At 39.7% G+C, this 17,093-nt stretch overlaps 1 protein-coding gene across 1 annotated transcript in view; it reads left to right on the top strand.

Annotated features, from left to right (window-relative positions):
- Positions 1-17,093, top strand: part of ARHGAP36 (Rho GTPase activating protein 36) — a 111,959-nt gene that overhangs the window by 32,654 nt on the left and 62,212 nt on the right. Inside the window, exon 5 of the mRNA XM_053698934.1 lies at positions 5,214-5,406. Within this exon, the coding sequence (XP_053554909.1) occupies positions 5,214-5,406 (193 nt within the window). The remainder of the gene's footprint in view (positions 1-5,213; positions 5,407-17,093) is intronic.

Below are 17,093 nucleotides of genomic sequence, written 5' to 3' on the forward strand. Positions count from 1 at the left end.
AAGTTCTCTTACTTCACATACCAGTACAGTTATAGACGCGGTATCCATGAAGATCTTTCTAACGGATCAGAGACGTTGCAAACTAACATAACCATTCAGACCTGTCCCAACAGATAATACTGGACAGCCTGTCGAGAGATTTGCTCTCTTGGTGGCTCTGTCAAGAGCACCTGTCCCAAGGCATGTGCTTCTTGAGACCATCCTGGGAGATTGTGACTACGGACACAAGTCTATCCAGCTGGGGAGCCGTTTGGGGTACCAAGAAGGCACAGAATCTGTGGACTCAGGAGGAGTCCATGTAGCCGATCAATATCTTGGAACTTATAACAATAGCTTGGCCCCTTCTGGGTTTGTCCCAGTTTATCAGATTCCAATCAGACAATATAACTTTGGTAGCCTACATCAACCATCAGGGAGGAACAAGGAGTTCCTTAGCTATGAGAGAGGTTTGGGAGACCCACAACTGTATGCTGTCAGTGATCCGCATTCCAGGTGTGGACAACTGGGAAGCAGACTTCCTCAGCAGGCAATCTTTTCACCTGGGGGAATGGTCTCTCCACCCCAAGGTATTTGCAAAGATATGCTCCAGATGAGGGATGCCGGAGATAGACCTCATGGCCTCCCGTCTAAATGCCAAACTACCCAGGTACAGGTCAGATTGAGGGATCCTCAAGCAGAACTAATAGATGCTCTAGTGGTTCCCTAGAGGTTCAGACTCATATCTATTTCCTCCATTAGCTCTTCTCCCCGTGTGGTGGCTTGGATCAAGCAGGAGCGAGCACCGGTGATTCTAATTGCTCCACCCTGGCCGCAAAGGGCTTGGTTTGCAGATCTGGTGGGGATGTCCTCATCTCCTCCATGGAGGTTACCCTGTCGCAGGGACCGTCTACTATAGAATCCCTTCCTACATCAAAATCTAGATTCTCTGAGGCTGACTGCATGGAGATTAGTCTTAGCCAAGAGAGGTTTCTCTGAGAGTGTTATTGACACTTTGATTCTAGCTTGTAAGCCGGTTACTCGACACATCTATCATAAGGTGTGGTGGACTTATCTGCACTGGTGTGAATAGCGTGTTTTTTCTTGGCATAAGATTAAGGTTGCCAGAATTTTATTCTTTCTCCAGGATGGACTGGAGAAGGGTCTATCTGCTAGTTCCCTAAATGGACAGCTAGCGGCCCTGTCGGTGTTGCTGTAGAAGAGATTAGCTGAGCTTCTCAATGTGCTGTCCTTTGTTAAGGACCTGACTAGGATCAGGCCTGTGTTTAGAAGGGTGGCTCCGCCTTGGAGTCTCAACCTTGTTCTTCGTGTGTTGCAGCAGGCTCCGTTTGAGCCAATGCATACTGTTGACATTAAACTGTTATCCTGGAAGGCTCTGCTTCTGAGCCTTCCTACTGAGTTTTTGGTTTCCTTCCAAAGGTGGTGTCAGATTGGAACATTAAAGGGACAGTCTACAATAGAATTTTATTGTTTTAAAAGATAGATAATCCCTTTATTACCCATTCCCCAGTTTTGCATAATCAACACAGTTATATTAATATACTTTTTACCTCTGTGATTACCTTGTAGCTAAGCATCTTCTGACAGCCCCCTGAGCACATGACTGTGACTATTTAAAATCTATTGAGTTGCATTTAGTACTGTGTTGTGCTAAATCTTAAATAACTTTCTGGGCGTGAACACATTGTAATCTATATGACCCACATGAACTATCAGTCTCCTGTTGTGAAAAGCAAATACAAAAGCATGTGATTAAGAGGCTGTCAATAGAGCCTTTGAAATAGGCAGAAAATTAGAGATTTAAATGTTATAAAGTATATTTTTGGTTGTGCAAAGCTGGGGAATGGGTAGTAAAGACATTATCTATCTTTTTAAACAATAACAATTTTTGTGTAGACTGTCCCTTTAATCAAGAGATTGTTGTTCCGGTAAAGGAACGTCTGCTTCACAATCTAGATTCGGTTCGTGCCTTGAAATTTTACCTTCAGGCTACTAAGGAGTTCAGACAATCTTCATCTTTGTTTGTCATCTATGCAGGTAAACGTAGGGGTCAGAAGGCCACTATGTCTTCCTTGTCTTTCTGGTTGAGGAGTGTCATCCACCTTGCTTATGAGACAGTGGGACAACAGCCTCCTGAGAGGTTTACGGCTCATTTCACTAGAGCAGTAGCTTCTTCCTGGCTTTTAAGAATGAGGCCTCTATGGAGCAGATTTATAAGGCGGCTACCAGGTCCTCCTTACATACTTATCTAAATTTTACAAGTTTGATATGTTTTTGCTTCGGCTAAAGCAGCTTTTGGGAGAAAGGTTTTGCAGGCTGTGGTGCCCTCAGATTAGGGTCCGCCTCCTTTTTGTTCCCTCCCGTTATTCCTTCAGTGTCCTCTGGAGCTTGGGTATGGTTTTCCCAACAGTAAGGAATGAAGTCGTGGACTCTCCCTGCCTTATGGAAAGAAAACAACATTTATGCTTACCAGATAAATTCCTTTCTTTCCTGGCAGGGAGAGTCCACGACCCCGTCGTAAGAAATTTTGTTTGGGCGGCTCCCTTTTTATACTTTCTTCTGGCACCTTTATACCCTGATGTTTCTCTTTCTTTTCCTTGTTCCCTCGGCCGAATGACTGTGAGGATAGGGGAAGTGGGAGGGATGTTTAAGCCTTTGGCTGTGTTGTCTTTGCCTCTTCCTGGTGGCCAGGTGTTGTATTTCCCAACAGTAAGGAATGAAGTCGTAGACTCCTTGGTAAGCATACATTTTGTTTTTGTTTTTACCAAAATGTTTACGAACATTGTCTTGAGTGTTCTCATCAAGCAATCACTGTATAGAATGTTGCAGGGCTAAGGCATAGATTCCTGCATTATGCAGACGGTTGGTAAAAAACAAATTTTAGAGTTAAATTACAGTGAGATAATAATAATAATAATACAATACTTATTTTGATATTATTGATAGAAGCAGCATTAAGTGTACTCCTCTCTGCTAATATTAAATGTTATTCTCTCCTAATCTACTTGTGCATCACTCACAGTATCGCTCTTTCTGCGAACAATGCTTTGCATACTGCCCTACACACACTACTATGACAGTTATCTGCTCTCACTACTCCCCAGTGCTCGCCTCTGTCCTTTCCTGTAGTTTTCTCTGTACAGTTATTTATGGCATTATTAGACAGTGGGGGAGGAGAGCAGGAAATTACTTCCAGATGTCACATTGCGAGAGAGGTTACTGTCCCCAAATCCATCATTTTTAAGAAATAATTTGAATGTTTATATAACATTATACTTCATTGTATTATTCAATATAACAGATAACTTCCTTAGACGATTCTTCTTTTTCCCCTTATACTTCTTAAAGGAACATAAAATAAGAATTAAATTGATAATGTGTGCTTCAAATTCCATAAGTGGCATTTAAAAAAAAAAAAGAAAAGAAAAAAAAGTAGATTTTTTTAAAACGATGTCTTCTTCCTTAATGACAACTGTTCTTGTGCTTGTGAATTGTTGCCAGTATGGTGGTTGTCTGTGTGCGCTTGAAATTGCCACCAGAACTTTCTCAAAATGCCGTTGATATCAATTAATTTATGTCTCTTTAAAACTACCATCACAATAGCCCCAAGTATTGTTCTCTATCTATAGACATAAATAAACATTTCTGCTGTTACCTCTTTACATTTTCTACAACTTTCCTATTTACTCCCTATTCTACAACCAGTAGTGGACCTACTTAACAGAGGGCCCTGGTGCAAAATATCCCCCCCCCCCCGGTAACTCATTAGTAAGCAATAGTAATAATATACATATGTATAATGATTTTGAGTATAGATTTACAGTGTAGATAAGATGGACCTGCAACGTGCAATAATAAAAGTCTCTTTTGCATTAGGTCAGTACATATTCTGCACAGCCTATGTATAGACTAGTTGCTATGGCCCCCGCACCAGAACTTGGGCCCTGGTGCCACTGCACCTGCTGCACCAATGGTAGTTCCGCCTCTGTCCCCAACCTTATCGCCTTCCATGTAAACCTCACAACATATTATATTCCTTTATACTAACAGTGCTCTTGCTGATGTATAACATTGTAGTACTGCAGACACACACACCCCTGAGCTTACATCCTGTAGTACTGCAGACACACACATACCCCTGAGCTTACATCCTGTAGTACTGCAGACACACACACACCCCTGAGCTTACATCCTGTAGTACTGCAGACACACACACACCCCTGAGCTTACATCCTGTAGTACTGCAGACACACACACACCCCTGAGCTTACATCCTGTAGTACTACAGACACACACACACCCCTGAGCTTACATCCTGTAGTACTGCAGACACACACACACCCCTGAGCTTACATCCTGTAGTACTACAGACACACACACACCCCTGAGCTTACATCCTGTAGTACTGCAGACACACACACACCCCTGAGCTTACATCCTGTAGAACTGCAGACACACACACACCCCTGAGCTTACATCCTGTAGTACTGCAGACACACACACACCCCTGAGCTTACATCCTGTAGAACTGCAGACACACACACACCCCTGAGCTTACATCCTGTAGTACTGCAGACACACACACACCCCTGAGCTTAAATCCTGTAGTACTGCAGACACACACACACCCCTGAGCTTACATCCTGTAGAACTGCAGACACACACACACCCCTGAGCTTACATCCTGTAGTACTGCAGACACACACACACCTGAGCTTACATCCTGTAGTACTGCAGACACACACACCCCTGAGCTTACATCCTGTAGTACTGCAGACACACACACACCCCTGATCTTACATCCTGTAGTACTGCAGATACACACACACACATCCCTGAGCTTCCTTACAAAGGATAACAAGGAAAGAAAGAAAATTTGATAATAGAAGTCAATTGAAAAAGTTGTTTAAAATTGTATGTACTGTCTTAATCATGAAAGAAAATGTGTTGGCTTTATGTCCCTTTAAGTCCATTATAATGCCTAATTCTAGATATTCCTAATAATTCTTTCCAGTTATATAAATATTATTTTTTATATAACCCCTCCTACATCTCCATCAATATAGCTCATCCGCTTCTTTCCATATAACTCTTCCCTATAAAACCCCTATTGCTTTACATAAGCTCTAATAACTGCTCCTATTGCATTAATAAACCTCTTCCCATGATTCATTCTACTCCTTTCCTTGACAATGCACCTTCACTGTCTTCTCTAGGGGGCCTTGTCTGTTGATTCAATCACAGAATTGGATGATGGAGATGCTCGGCTCCTGGAGGCTTTGCATTTATCACATCCAGACGAGTTAAGGAGTCAAAGAGACGAGCACATCTCATGGCTCAGTCTGAATCCGATCTACAAACAAGTGCCGCGGATTGTTGAGAGATGTTCCTCTCACATAGAGACCTTTGGTAAGACACAGGGAAAGATGTGACAGACTTTTTTTTTTTTAGATGCTTTTCAAAAATACATGAAACCCCCCCAAAAATATTTTGAGATAAAATCCATTTGTGTGGCTGTAGTGCAGCTAGCGATAAGCGTTTCATTGCTTAGTAGTGGCTCTTTCCACGGGCAGCGAATTGTAGTTATGAAATGGTTACAATACCACCGATCAGCTTTATTGAGTAAGACACAGGAGCGTAGGAACAAGTAGTACATTTGTGTTACATAAGCAGTGTTTTTTTTTTAAATGAAAACATTATCGCCTAGATTTAGAGTTTTGTCGGTAAAGACCCGCGTAGCTAACGCTGCTTTTTTCCCCAGCACACCCTTTAACCTCTTAAGGACATATGACGGATTTTTTCCGTCATAAAACAATTGAGCAAACTGAAAGCTGTGTCCTTAAAGGGTTAAACAACGCTGGTATTTAGAGTTGTCTGAGTGGCTGCGTTAGGCTCAGAAAAGGGAGCGTTGAGCATAATTTAATGCCACTTCAACCCTCAATACCAGTGTTGCTTATGGTAGCGGTAAGCTGGAAAAACGTGCTTGTGCACGATATCCCCATAGGAAACAATGGGGCTGAGCTGGCTGAAAAAAAACCTAACACCTGCAAAAAAGCAGCATTCAGCTCCTAACGCAGCCCCATTGTTTCCTGTGGGGAAACACTCTCTAAGTCTGCACCTAACAACCTAACATGAACCCCGAGTCTAAACACCCCTAACCTTACACCTAATAACCCCTAATCTGCCGCTCCGGACACTGCCGCAACCTACATTATCCCTATGAACCCCTAATCTGCTGCCCCTAACATCGCCGACACCTACATTATAGTTATTAACCCCTAATCTGCCCCCCCAACGTCGCTGCTACCTAACTACACTTATTAACCCCTAATCTGCCGACCGGACCTCGCCGCCACTATAATAAATGTATTAACCCCTAATCTGCCCTCCCTAACAACGCCGCCACCTACCTTCAATTATTAACCCCTAATCTCCCAACCCCAACGTCGCCGCTACTATAATAAAGTTATTAACCCCTAAACCTAACTCTAACCCTAACCCTAACACCCCCCTAAGTTAAATATAATTTTAATTAAACAAAATAATATTCCTAAAATTAAATAAATTATTCCTATTTAAAACTAAATACTTACCTATAAAATAAACCCTAATATAGCTACAATATAACTAATAATTACATTGTAGCTATTTTAGTATTTATATTTATTTTACAGGCAACTTTGTATTTATTTTAACTAGGTACAATAGCTATTAAATAGTTATTAACTATTTAATAGCTACCTAGTTAAAATAAGTACAAAATTACCTGTAAAATAAATCCTAACTTAAGTTACAATTACACCTAACACTACACTATCATTAAATTAATTAAATAAATTAACTACAATTAGCTAAACTAAAATACAATTAAATAAACTATTCTATAATACAACCCCCCCCCACTAAATTACAAAAAATTAAAAAAAATTACAAGAAGTTTAAACTAATTACACCTAATCTAAGCCCCCTAATAAAATAAAAAATCCCCCCAAAATAAAAAAATGCCCTACCCTATTCTAAATTACAAAAGTAATCAGCTCTTTTACCAGCCCTTAAAAGGGCTTTTGCGGGGCATTGCCTCAAAGTAATCAGCTCTTTTACCTGAAAATAAAAATGCAATACCCCCCCAACATTACAACCCACCACCCACATACCCCTACTCTAACCCACCCAAACCCCCTTAAAAAAAACTATCGCTAACCCCCTGAAGATCATCCTACCTTGAGTCGTCTTCACCCAGCCGAGCCGAATTCTTCATCCAAGGTGCGCAGAGGAGGTCCTTCATCCGGTAGAAGTCTTCATCCAAGCGGGGCAAGAAGAGGTCCTCCATCCGGTAGAAGTCTTCATCCAGGCGGCGTCTTCAATCTTCATCCATCTGGAGCGGAGCGGAGCCATCCTCTTCAACTTCCCGACTAATGAAGGTTCCTTTAAGGGACGTCATCCAAGATGACGTCCCTTCAATTCCGATTGGCTGATAGGATTCTATCAGCCAATCAGAATTAAGGTAGGAAAAATCTGATTGGCTGATGCAATCAGCCAATCAGATTGAAGTTCAATACGATTGGCTGATCCAATCAGCCAATCGTATTGAGCTCGCATTCTATTGGCTGTTCCAATCAGCCAATAGAATGCAAGCTCAATACGATTATAGGGTTGACGATGTGGGGGGGGGGCCTCGGTTTAGGGGTACATAGGTAGTTTATGGGTGTTAGTGTACTTTGTAGCACAGTAGTTAGGAGCTTTATATTCTGGCATTAGCCCATAAAGCTCTTAACTACTGACTTTTTTTGGCGGTAGGAGTCTTGTCAGTAGAGGGTCTACCGCTCAGTTCTTCCAAGACTCCAAATACCAGCGTTAGGCAAATCCCATAGAAAAGATAGGATATGACGTAAGGGGATCTGCGGTAGCCTGGAGTCGCGGTAAGGAAGTGAGCGTTAGACCCTTTCCTGGCTGACTCTAAATACCAGCGGGAGGTAAAAAGCAGCGTTAGGACCCCTTAACGCTGCTTTTGATGGCTAACGCCAAACTCTAAATCTAGCCGTATATTTGTTACAATTTTCAATGTGTACCAGTTGCTGCCCCTAGGAGTGTAACCCTCTCAAATGGCAACACTGTCTGAGCATGGCCTGGTTACATGCGTATGTTGTTCCTGATTAGCCCACAAGCTACGTCCTTCTCATGACCGGTAGTGCATTGCAGTTATTGAGCAGGACTTAGTTTCCATTGCTTTTGTAAACTGGTGGTGACATAAAACATATTCATAGACTGTAATGGAGATGCTTGTTGTTACCATAAGTTTACACAGTTTACAACAGCAATGGAAACTAAATAGTTTACTGAGATTTTTTTTTCTTCCCCTTAATTTGTTCCCAATGATCAATTTTACCTGCTGGAATGTAATAATTTGTTTACAAATAATGACTTTACCTTCATTTTGTCATTTGAAATAGCTGCTGTTACCTGTTGTATCCACCTCTACTGCATATTTCAGTACATAAGTACCTGTTTTAGAAAAGATATGCAAACATGAAGGTTTAGAAGACATTATACTCCCAGTGAGGAGTGGTTGGTCAGAGATAATAAAATGTTAATTTTCCATTGTTCTCTGTAAGTATTGGTCTCACTGTGCAGAGTGAAAAGGAGGATTTGGTTTAAATATAGAGAGATAAGATAACAATCGGTCAGATTAAGAGTTTTGCGTTATGGCTGGCTCGCTACTAACTTGCAAGTTATTTCCACCGCTCACCTTTAATATCGCTGCTATTACAGGTTTGCTAAAAAACGGCGTTTGCGGGCAATATGGCAGCGTTGAGCTCCATACTGCACACAAATACCAGCGCTGTTTTGACGTGCTCATGCACGATTTCCCCATAGACATCAATGGGGAGAGCCGGCTAAAAAAAAAAGCCTAACACCTGCAATGACGGAGCGTAAAGCTCCGTAACGTAGCCCCATTGATGTCTATGGGGAAAGAAAATGTACGTTTACACCTAACACCCTAACATAAACCCTGAGTCTAAACACCCCTAATCTGCCGCCCCTGACATCACCGACACCTATATTACACTTATTAACCCCTAATCTGCCGCCCCAATGTCGCCGCCAGCCATATACATTTATTAACCCCTAATCTGCCGCCCCCAATGTCGCCGCCACCTGCCTACACTTATTAACCCCTAATCTGCCGCCCCCAATGTCGCCGCCACCTACATAAATTTATTAACCCCTAATATGCTGCCCCAATATTACTGCCACCTGCCTACACTTATTAACCCCTAATCTGCCGCCCCCAACGTCGCCGCCGCCACTATACTAAAGTTATTAACCCCTAAACCTCTGGCCTCGCACATCACTAACACTAAATAAATATATTAACCCCTAAGTCTAACCCTTACCCTAACACCCCTAACTTTAATATAATTAAATCTAAATAAAAATTACTATTATTACCTAAATAATACCTATTTAAGACTAAATACTTACCTGTAAAATAAACCCTAAGCTAGCTACAATATAACTAATAGTTACATTGTAGCTATCTTAGGTTTTATTTTTATTTTACATGCAAGTTTGTATTTATTTTATCTAGGTAGAATAGTTACTAAATAGTTATTAACTATTTAATAACTACCTAGCTAAAATAAATACAAATATACCTGTAAAATAAAACCTAACCTAAGTTACGCTAACACCTAACACTAGTAGGTGTTATATAATGTAATAAAAAAGCCCCCCCAAAATAAAATAAAATAAAACCTAGCCTACACTAAACTGCCAATAGCCCTTAAAAGGGCCTTTTGCAGGGCATTGCCCCAAAGAAATCAGCTGTTTTACCTTTTTAAAAAAAATACAAACAACCCCCAACAGTAAAACCCACCACCCACACAACCAACCCCCCAAATAAAAACCTACCTAAAAAACCTAAGCTCCCCATTGCCCTGAAAAGGATATTTGGATGGGCATTGCCCTTAAAAGGGCATTTAGCTCTTTTATGGTGCCCATAGTCCCTAATCTAAAAATAAAACCCACCCAATAAACCTTTAAAAAAACCTAACACTAACCCCCGAAGAGCCACTTATAGTTTTTGAAGACCGGACATCCATCCTCATCCAGCCGGGAGAAGTCTTCATCCAAGCGACAAGAAGTCGTCCTCCAGGCAAGCAAAAGTCTTCATCCAGACGGCATCTTCTATCTTCATCCTTCCAACTCGGAACGGCTTCATCTTTAAGACATCCGGCGCGGAGCATCCTCTTCATACGGTCCCAGCCGTACACTGAAGGTTCCCTTTAAGGGACGTCATCCAAGATGGCGTCCCTTGAATTCCGATTGGCTGATAGAATTCTATCAGCCAATCGGAATTAAAGGGTAAAAATTCCTATTGGCTGATGCAATCAGCCAAAAGGATTGAGCTTCAATCCTATTGGCTGATCCAATCAGCCAATAGGATTGAGCTCGCATTCTATTGGCTGTTCCAATCAGCATTGGATTTTTTACCCTTTAATTCCGATTGGCTGATAGAATTCTATCTTGGATGGCGTCCCTTAAAGGTAACCTTCTGTGTACGACTGTGTCCGTATGAAAAGGATGCTCCGCGCCAGATGTCTTCAGATGGAGCCGCTCCGCGTCGGAAGGATGAAGACTTCTCCCGGCTGGATGAGGATGGATGTCCGGTCTTCAAAAACTATAAGTGGATCTTCGGGGGTTAGTGTTAGGTTTTTTTAAGGGTTTATTGGGTGGGTTTATTTTTAGATTAGGGACTTTGGGCAGCGTAAAAGAGCTAAATGCCCTTTTAAGGCCAATGCCCATCCAAATGCCCTTTCAGGGCAATGGGGAGCTTAGTTTTTTTTAGGTAGGTTTTTATTTGGGGGGTTTGGTTGTGTGGGTGGTGGGTTTTACTGTTGGGGGGGTTGTTTGTATTTTTTTTACAGAGCTGATTTCTTTGGGGCAATGCCCCGCAAAAGGCCCTTTTAAGTGTAGGCTAGGTTTTTTTTTATTTTGGGGGGCCTTTTTTATTTTGATAGGGCTATTAGATTAGGTGTAATTATTTTAAATATTTAATAATTTCTTTTTTATTTTGTGTAATTTAATGTTTATTATTTTTTGTAATTTAGATAAATGTATTTTTTTAATTTAATTTAATTTATTTAATTTTAGTGTAATGTTAGGTTTAACTGTAAGACAGGTTAGGTTTTATTTTACAAGTATATTTGTATTTATTTTTACTAGGTAGTTAGTAAATAGTTAATAACTATTACTAACTAGTCTAACTAGTTAAAATAAATACAAACTTACCTGTGAAATAAAAATAAAACCTAAGATAGCTACAATGTAACTATTAGTTATATTGTAGTTAGCTTAGGTTTTATTTTACAGGTAAGTATTTATTTACTTTTAAATAGGAATAATTTAGGTATTAATTGTAATTTTTATTTGGAATTATTTTAATTATGTTAAAGTTAGTGGGTGTTAGGGATAGGGTTACGTTAGTGTTAGACTTAGGGTTAGGTTTAATATAGTGGCGGCGACATTGGGGGCAGCAGATTAGGGGTTAATACGTGTAGTTAGCTGGTGGCGATTTTGGGGGCAGCAGATTAGGGGTTAATAACAGTAATGTAGGTTGCGGCGATGTTAGGGACAGCAGATTAGGGGTTAATAAGTGTATGTAGGTGGTGACGACATTGGGGGCAGCAGATTAGAGGTTAATAATATTTAACTAGTGTTTGCGATGCGGGAGTGCGGCAGTTTAGGGGTTAATATGTTTATTATAGTGGCGGCGATGTCCAGAGCGGCAGATTAGGGGTTTATAATTTTATTTTAGTGTTTAACACTTTAGTTATGAGTTTTATGCTACAGCTTTGTAGCGTAAAACTCATAACTACTGACTTTCAGGTGACGGTACGGATCTTGTAGTTATAGGCTGTACCGCTCACTTTTTGGCCGGACAAGCAAACTCGTAATACCGGCGCTGTGGAAGTCCCATTGAAAAAGGATTTTTTGAAAGGTGCGGTAGTTACGTTGCGTGACGGCCAAAAAAGTGTGCGATACAGCTGTACCTACAAGACTCGTAATAGGAGCGGTAGTGAAAAAGCAGCATTATACTCATAACGCAAAACTCGTAATCTAGCCGAATGTCTGCTCTCCATGGAAACTCATTTGATAAGGTTGTTGTTTTATTTAGCAGATACAGCTATTTCATTTATAAAATATACCTAAAGAAGCTATTCTCCATACATTTTAAACCATGCAGCTGATATAGCAAGCCCTTGTAAACACATTAAAGGGACATGAAACCCATTATTTTTCTTTCATGATTCAGATAGAGAATACAATTTCAAACAACTTTCCAATTTACTTCTATTATTTATTTTGCTTTCTTCTCTTGTTATCCTATGCCGAAAAGGTTTATCTAGGCAAGCTTAGGAGCGGCAGAGAACCTAGGTTCTAGCTGTTGATTGGTGGATGCATATATATATTGATTGTGATTGGCTCACCCATGTGTTCAGTTAGAAACCATTAGTGCATTGCTGCTCCTTCAACAAATGATACCAAGAGAATGGAACAGATTAGATCATAGAAGTAAATTAGAAAGTTGTTTAAAATTATATTCTCTATCTGAATTATAAAAATTTTTTTTTGGGTTTCATGTGCCTTTAAGGGGAAACTAGTTTTACATACAGTACACTGTCCATTTAAGCCCCCTGCAGGGATTAAGCACTTAGTTTAATGAGGGAATGAGTGCAAAAATAGCATGCTGTAATACATAAGAGAATATTTATTGTTGTGCTAGTTAGCCGTTAAACATTAGATAGCAACACGCACACACAAACACACGTATATATTAAAACTTACATTTAGTTTCTGTACACAAACACTCAGATGCAATAACTTCCTTTTCCTTCTTTGTAAAACATTTATCCAACAGCATATTTTACCTTTTTCTCGCTACAGCAATTTCATTGTCACCACAAACCAAGCCCCTTCTCCCTGCTACCACATATATTTTTTATGGCTAGAATATGAAAATCTAGCAAATAAATGATGTGAAAAATCCATTTTATTTTAAAGGGACATTCCAGTCAAAATGAAAATGGCCATAGATGAATTACATCTTTGAATAAAAACATATTTGCAATATAGATATATTGGCAAAAATGCTTCTTTTAAGAGTTATCACTGTTTTAGTGTTAACATTTTTCTCTGCACGTGCATGTGAAGCATAGCTAGATATTGTCACTGCACCCACATTTTATATACTACAGCTGCCCTGAGCACCAGTGGGGCTTGTATCATGTCAGCAATTAACAAATGTAGTCATCACAAAATGATACGAGCACCTTAGGCTCTCTGAACAAGTGCTGTATTTAAAATGCTGGTGCACGGTGCATACTTAAATACACTTTTGAAACAGCTGTAGCTTTTATTAGAAGCATTTTTGCTAATGCATGTATATTACAAAAATGCTTCTATTCAAAACTAAAATGCATCATCTGCATTTCAATTTTGGCTGGAATGTCCCTTTAAGTATTGGCAGCCTGCTCTAACTGAAAATTCCCCTGAGAGCAGTGTGGCAGCTGTGATTTGATATCGACAGCTTTTTAATAAAATGACACTAAGCAGTATATTTATCATAGTGCGAGCGGACATGTCACAATGTAGCGTATCATGTCCGCTGCACATCAATAAATGCCGACAGTATACGCTGTCGGCATTTATCATTGCACCAGCAGTTCTTGTGAACTGCTTGTGCAATGCCAGCCCCTGCAGATTCGCGGCCGTATTCGATCGGGTTGATTTCTCTCCGCGGCCTCAGAGCAGACGGACAAGTTATAAAGTCCGAGGTCTAAAGGCCGCTGCTTCATAACTTCGGTTTCCGGCGAACCTGAAGGAAAACAGGGGCATCAAGCTTCATACAGAGCTTGATAAATCGCCCCCTAAAAGTTGTCAATCAGAATAGCTGTGGGCGGGGCCACCATCAAAACTGAGCCATACTACTTTCCTGATTGATGCAACAGTTTTGAGTGGCTTTATTGTGACCATGCCTGTGTAACAAATTGTTGTGACAAAACTGTAACTGTCACTATGTTATGTGGCTGAATTGAGAGCTATCAGGTTCAGAAAAACAGCCTGTTTGTTTTGAGCATTAAAGATATATATATATTTTTTTTTGCTGCATTTAAAACAGGGTATTTCAAAATAAATGTATTTTTTATTTTAAAAAAAAAGAGAAAAAAAAAGATAGTTCTGTACAAAACAAATTGTATTTTTTTTGCTTTTTATATATTTATATATTGTTCACCTGTAGAGCTTCTGGTTTTGGTTTTATCAGCCATTCTGTACATTAGTATTGGTTGTGCAGAAACATGGACTTACTGTCAGTTTCAAATTGTTATTAACTTAACATGTTTAACTGTTGCTCTTTTATATGCATTCATCATTCTTTTTATCAGTTTAATAGTCTTTTAATATTCACACATTCTTTGTAATGCTGCCAGTTAGTTCACAAGTATACTTATTTATATGTAACAGCTGGGAAGGTCTAGGACTATCAGGGCATGATGATCACAACTTTGCTGAGTCAGACATGACAAACCACACTGACACTCGCAGGGGCTGCCTTCAGGGTTTCTCTAAAAAAAGGGGCTGTCCCTGCGAGTTGTTAGATGCCTCCCATAGAAAGTAATAAAGTTTGCTGGGGAGAGTAAAGGTAGTAGGAAGCAGGGGGTGCACTTTAAAAATTTAAAACTGCAGACAATAAAATCAGATTAAAATCGCCTCTATTTTTTAATGCACATTTTTCCTATGAGGTTACAAGTGAGGCGCTATCTTAGTGTGCGCCCGTAAAGGGGCAGATTTGCCCATTTACGGGCGCATGTTAAATAACCAGCCATTACAAGTGGCTGTTAATGTGACAGCGAGCTCGTGGTTTCACTTTGCGATTAGCGCAACTTTATAATTAATAATAAAGATGCCCATTGTTATTTTTGTAAAAAAAATCCTGCACAAAGCAGTTATAAGGGGATGTGGGGTGTGCCTTTATGTGGCGGTCAATTGGGGACTGTGGTTTCACTATAAATATATATGTATATGCTTATATACATATATAAATGTGTATGTACACATAAACACATAAATATATATGTATATTATATACATATATAGTTATTGCTGCCCAACGCTGCAGGATTTGCCCACTGCGCTAGGTGGTTTGCCATGTCTATTGGCATGAAAATGATGCTCCCATTAAAGACACTCTTGTTCGTGAGGTCACGTTCGCATTTTGCCGCACTTGTAATACTAGTGCACATTTACGTGCACTGGTATTACTGAGTGGAGAGCAAATATTGCGCTTGTGTAAGAGCAATATTGTGCTTTATTTGTAATCTAGCCTTAAGTGTTTTGAGTATTGTGAGAAAAAACAGCGAGATCTGAAAGGGGAAAATATTTACAGAATACGCCAGACCTGATGAAGAAATTTCAGCTACACGATGGAACGCCCCTATTCAGCACACTAGGCAGGGAAACTCTTTTTACAATAGGAAAATAATAATCTTTGAGTTTAGTATTACAAATATGAATTTCACAGCGTTTTTTTTAATGTGCATGTATTTTTATTACAATTTCTTCTGTGCTCCATAAATTGTTTTGTTTTTTCCTGCATGATTTTAATTTCAATTTCAATTTTTCTATAAAATACGATTTTTGCAGAACAATTTCATTACGATTTTTAATGTGATTAAACAATGCCATTTTTACTACATATTTTTATTTGAGTTATTATTTGTTTTATAAGATTGTTTTCGAGCGTAACATACTTAAATGCGGGTAACACCCCTCCGCTAGACACAATGTTCTCAAGATAAAAACTGCCTTTAGGGAATAATGACAGAGGTTTCATAGTACTGGTGAGATTTCTTAGAGAATCTCATAAGCCAAGAGAGCTTTAGATTATCTGGCACTCAGAAAAGTCTCACAATTTGTATCCTTATCCCAAAAATCTGAATGACAGGTAAGGAGGCATTTAGTTTTCCTTTTCCATTTGGTCACTAGCCGCAATATATCCTAACATATTTAGTAAACTTTTCAACAATGTTCTTCCTCTTTTATTGTGTTTTTATTGACCTAGGTAGCTTTTACTGCTATGACTGCTCAGCCTGTCACTTCTACAACTGTCTGCCACCATCTCTCATAGTGACAAATTCCCTGGTGGCCTTGCAGTTGCCATGACAACTGGACAAGGCTTCTCCTACTAGTGCTTGGATTCAAGGTGAGAGACCCAGAATAGTGAAATGAGGAGGCTGAAAAGATTAAACATCCCACACTGTGGAGAGTTTATCCAACATGCAACAAGCTATCAATGTCATTGTGTACTTTTAGTAAAAATGATTCAAGGACAATAACCTTGTGTGCAGTATAGTGCACGTTTTTTTTTAGATGTTAGTTTCCTTTGATGTTTAATCAGTAGTGGTTCTATTGAGTGCTGAATGGGATGCTCAGCACTTCCTTATGATGATTTCAGCAGCCCCAGTGGTGTATACAGCCACCACTTATTCCCTTTGTTAAATGTCCCAGGACAAGTAGATCAGTAAAAAGCAGATATGAGAACTAGAATACAATGATTTACTCCCCTTACACACATACTTGGTATATAGGTTTTTGTACACCTTTGTCTGTACATATAGGCCCAGATTTTAAGTGGCAAGCTAACTACTCAAGTTAAAAGATAAGTGCGCCGGGTTAGCGCTGGTATTACAAGTTGAGAGTAAAACGTTAGCATGTGAACGAAAGACTTGTTAACTTCAACACTTCAGAAATTGCGACCAGCGCTAACCTCCCTCTCCCTATAGATATATAAAGCTGCTGTTTATGAGATAGTCTCTCAGACTCCTGTATAAAGCTGCTGTTTATAAGATAGTCTCTCAGACTCCTGTATAAAGCTGCTGTTTATAAGATAGTCTCTCAGACTCCTGTATAAAGCTGCTGTTTATAAGATAGTCTCTCAGACTCCTGTATAAAGCTGCTGTTTATAATATAGTCTCTCAGACTCCTATATAAAGCTGCTGTTTATAAGATAGTCTCTTAGACTCCTGTATAAAGCT

The sequence above is a fragment of the Bombina bombina genome, chromosome 1 (assembly GCF_027579735.1).
Source record: "Bombina bombina isolate aBomBom1 chromosome 1, aBomBom1.pri, whole genome shotgun sequence".
In the NCBI taxonomy this organism is placed as follows: Eukaryota; Metazoa; Chordata; class Amphibia; order Anura; family Bombinatoridae; genus Bombina; species Bombina bombina.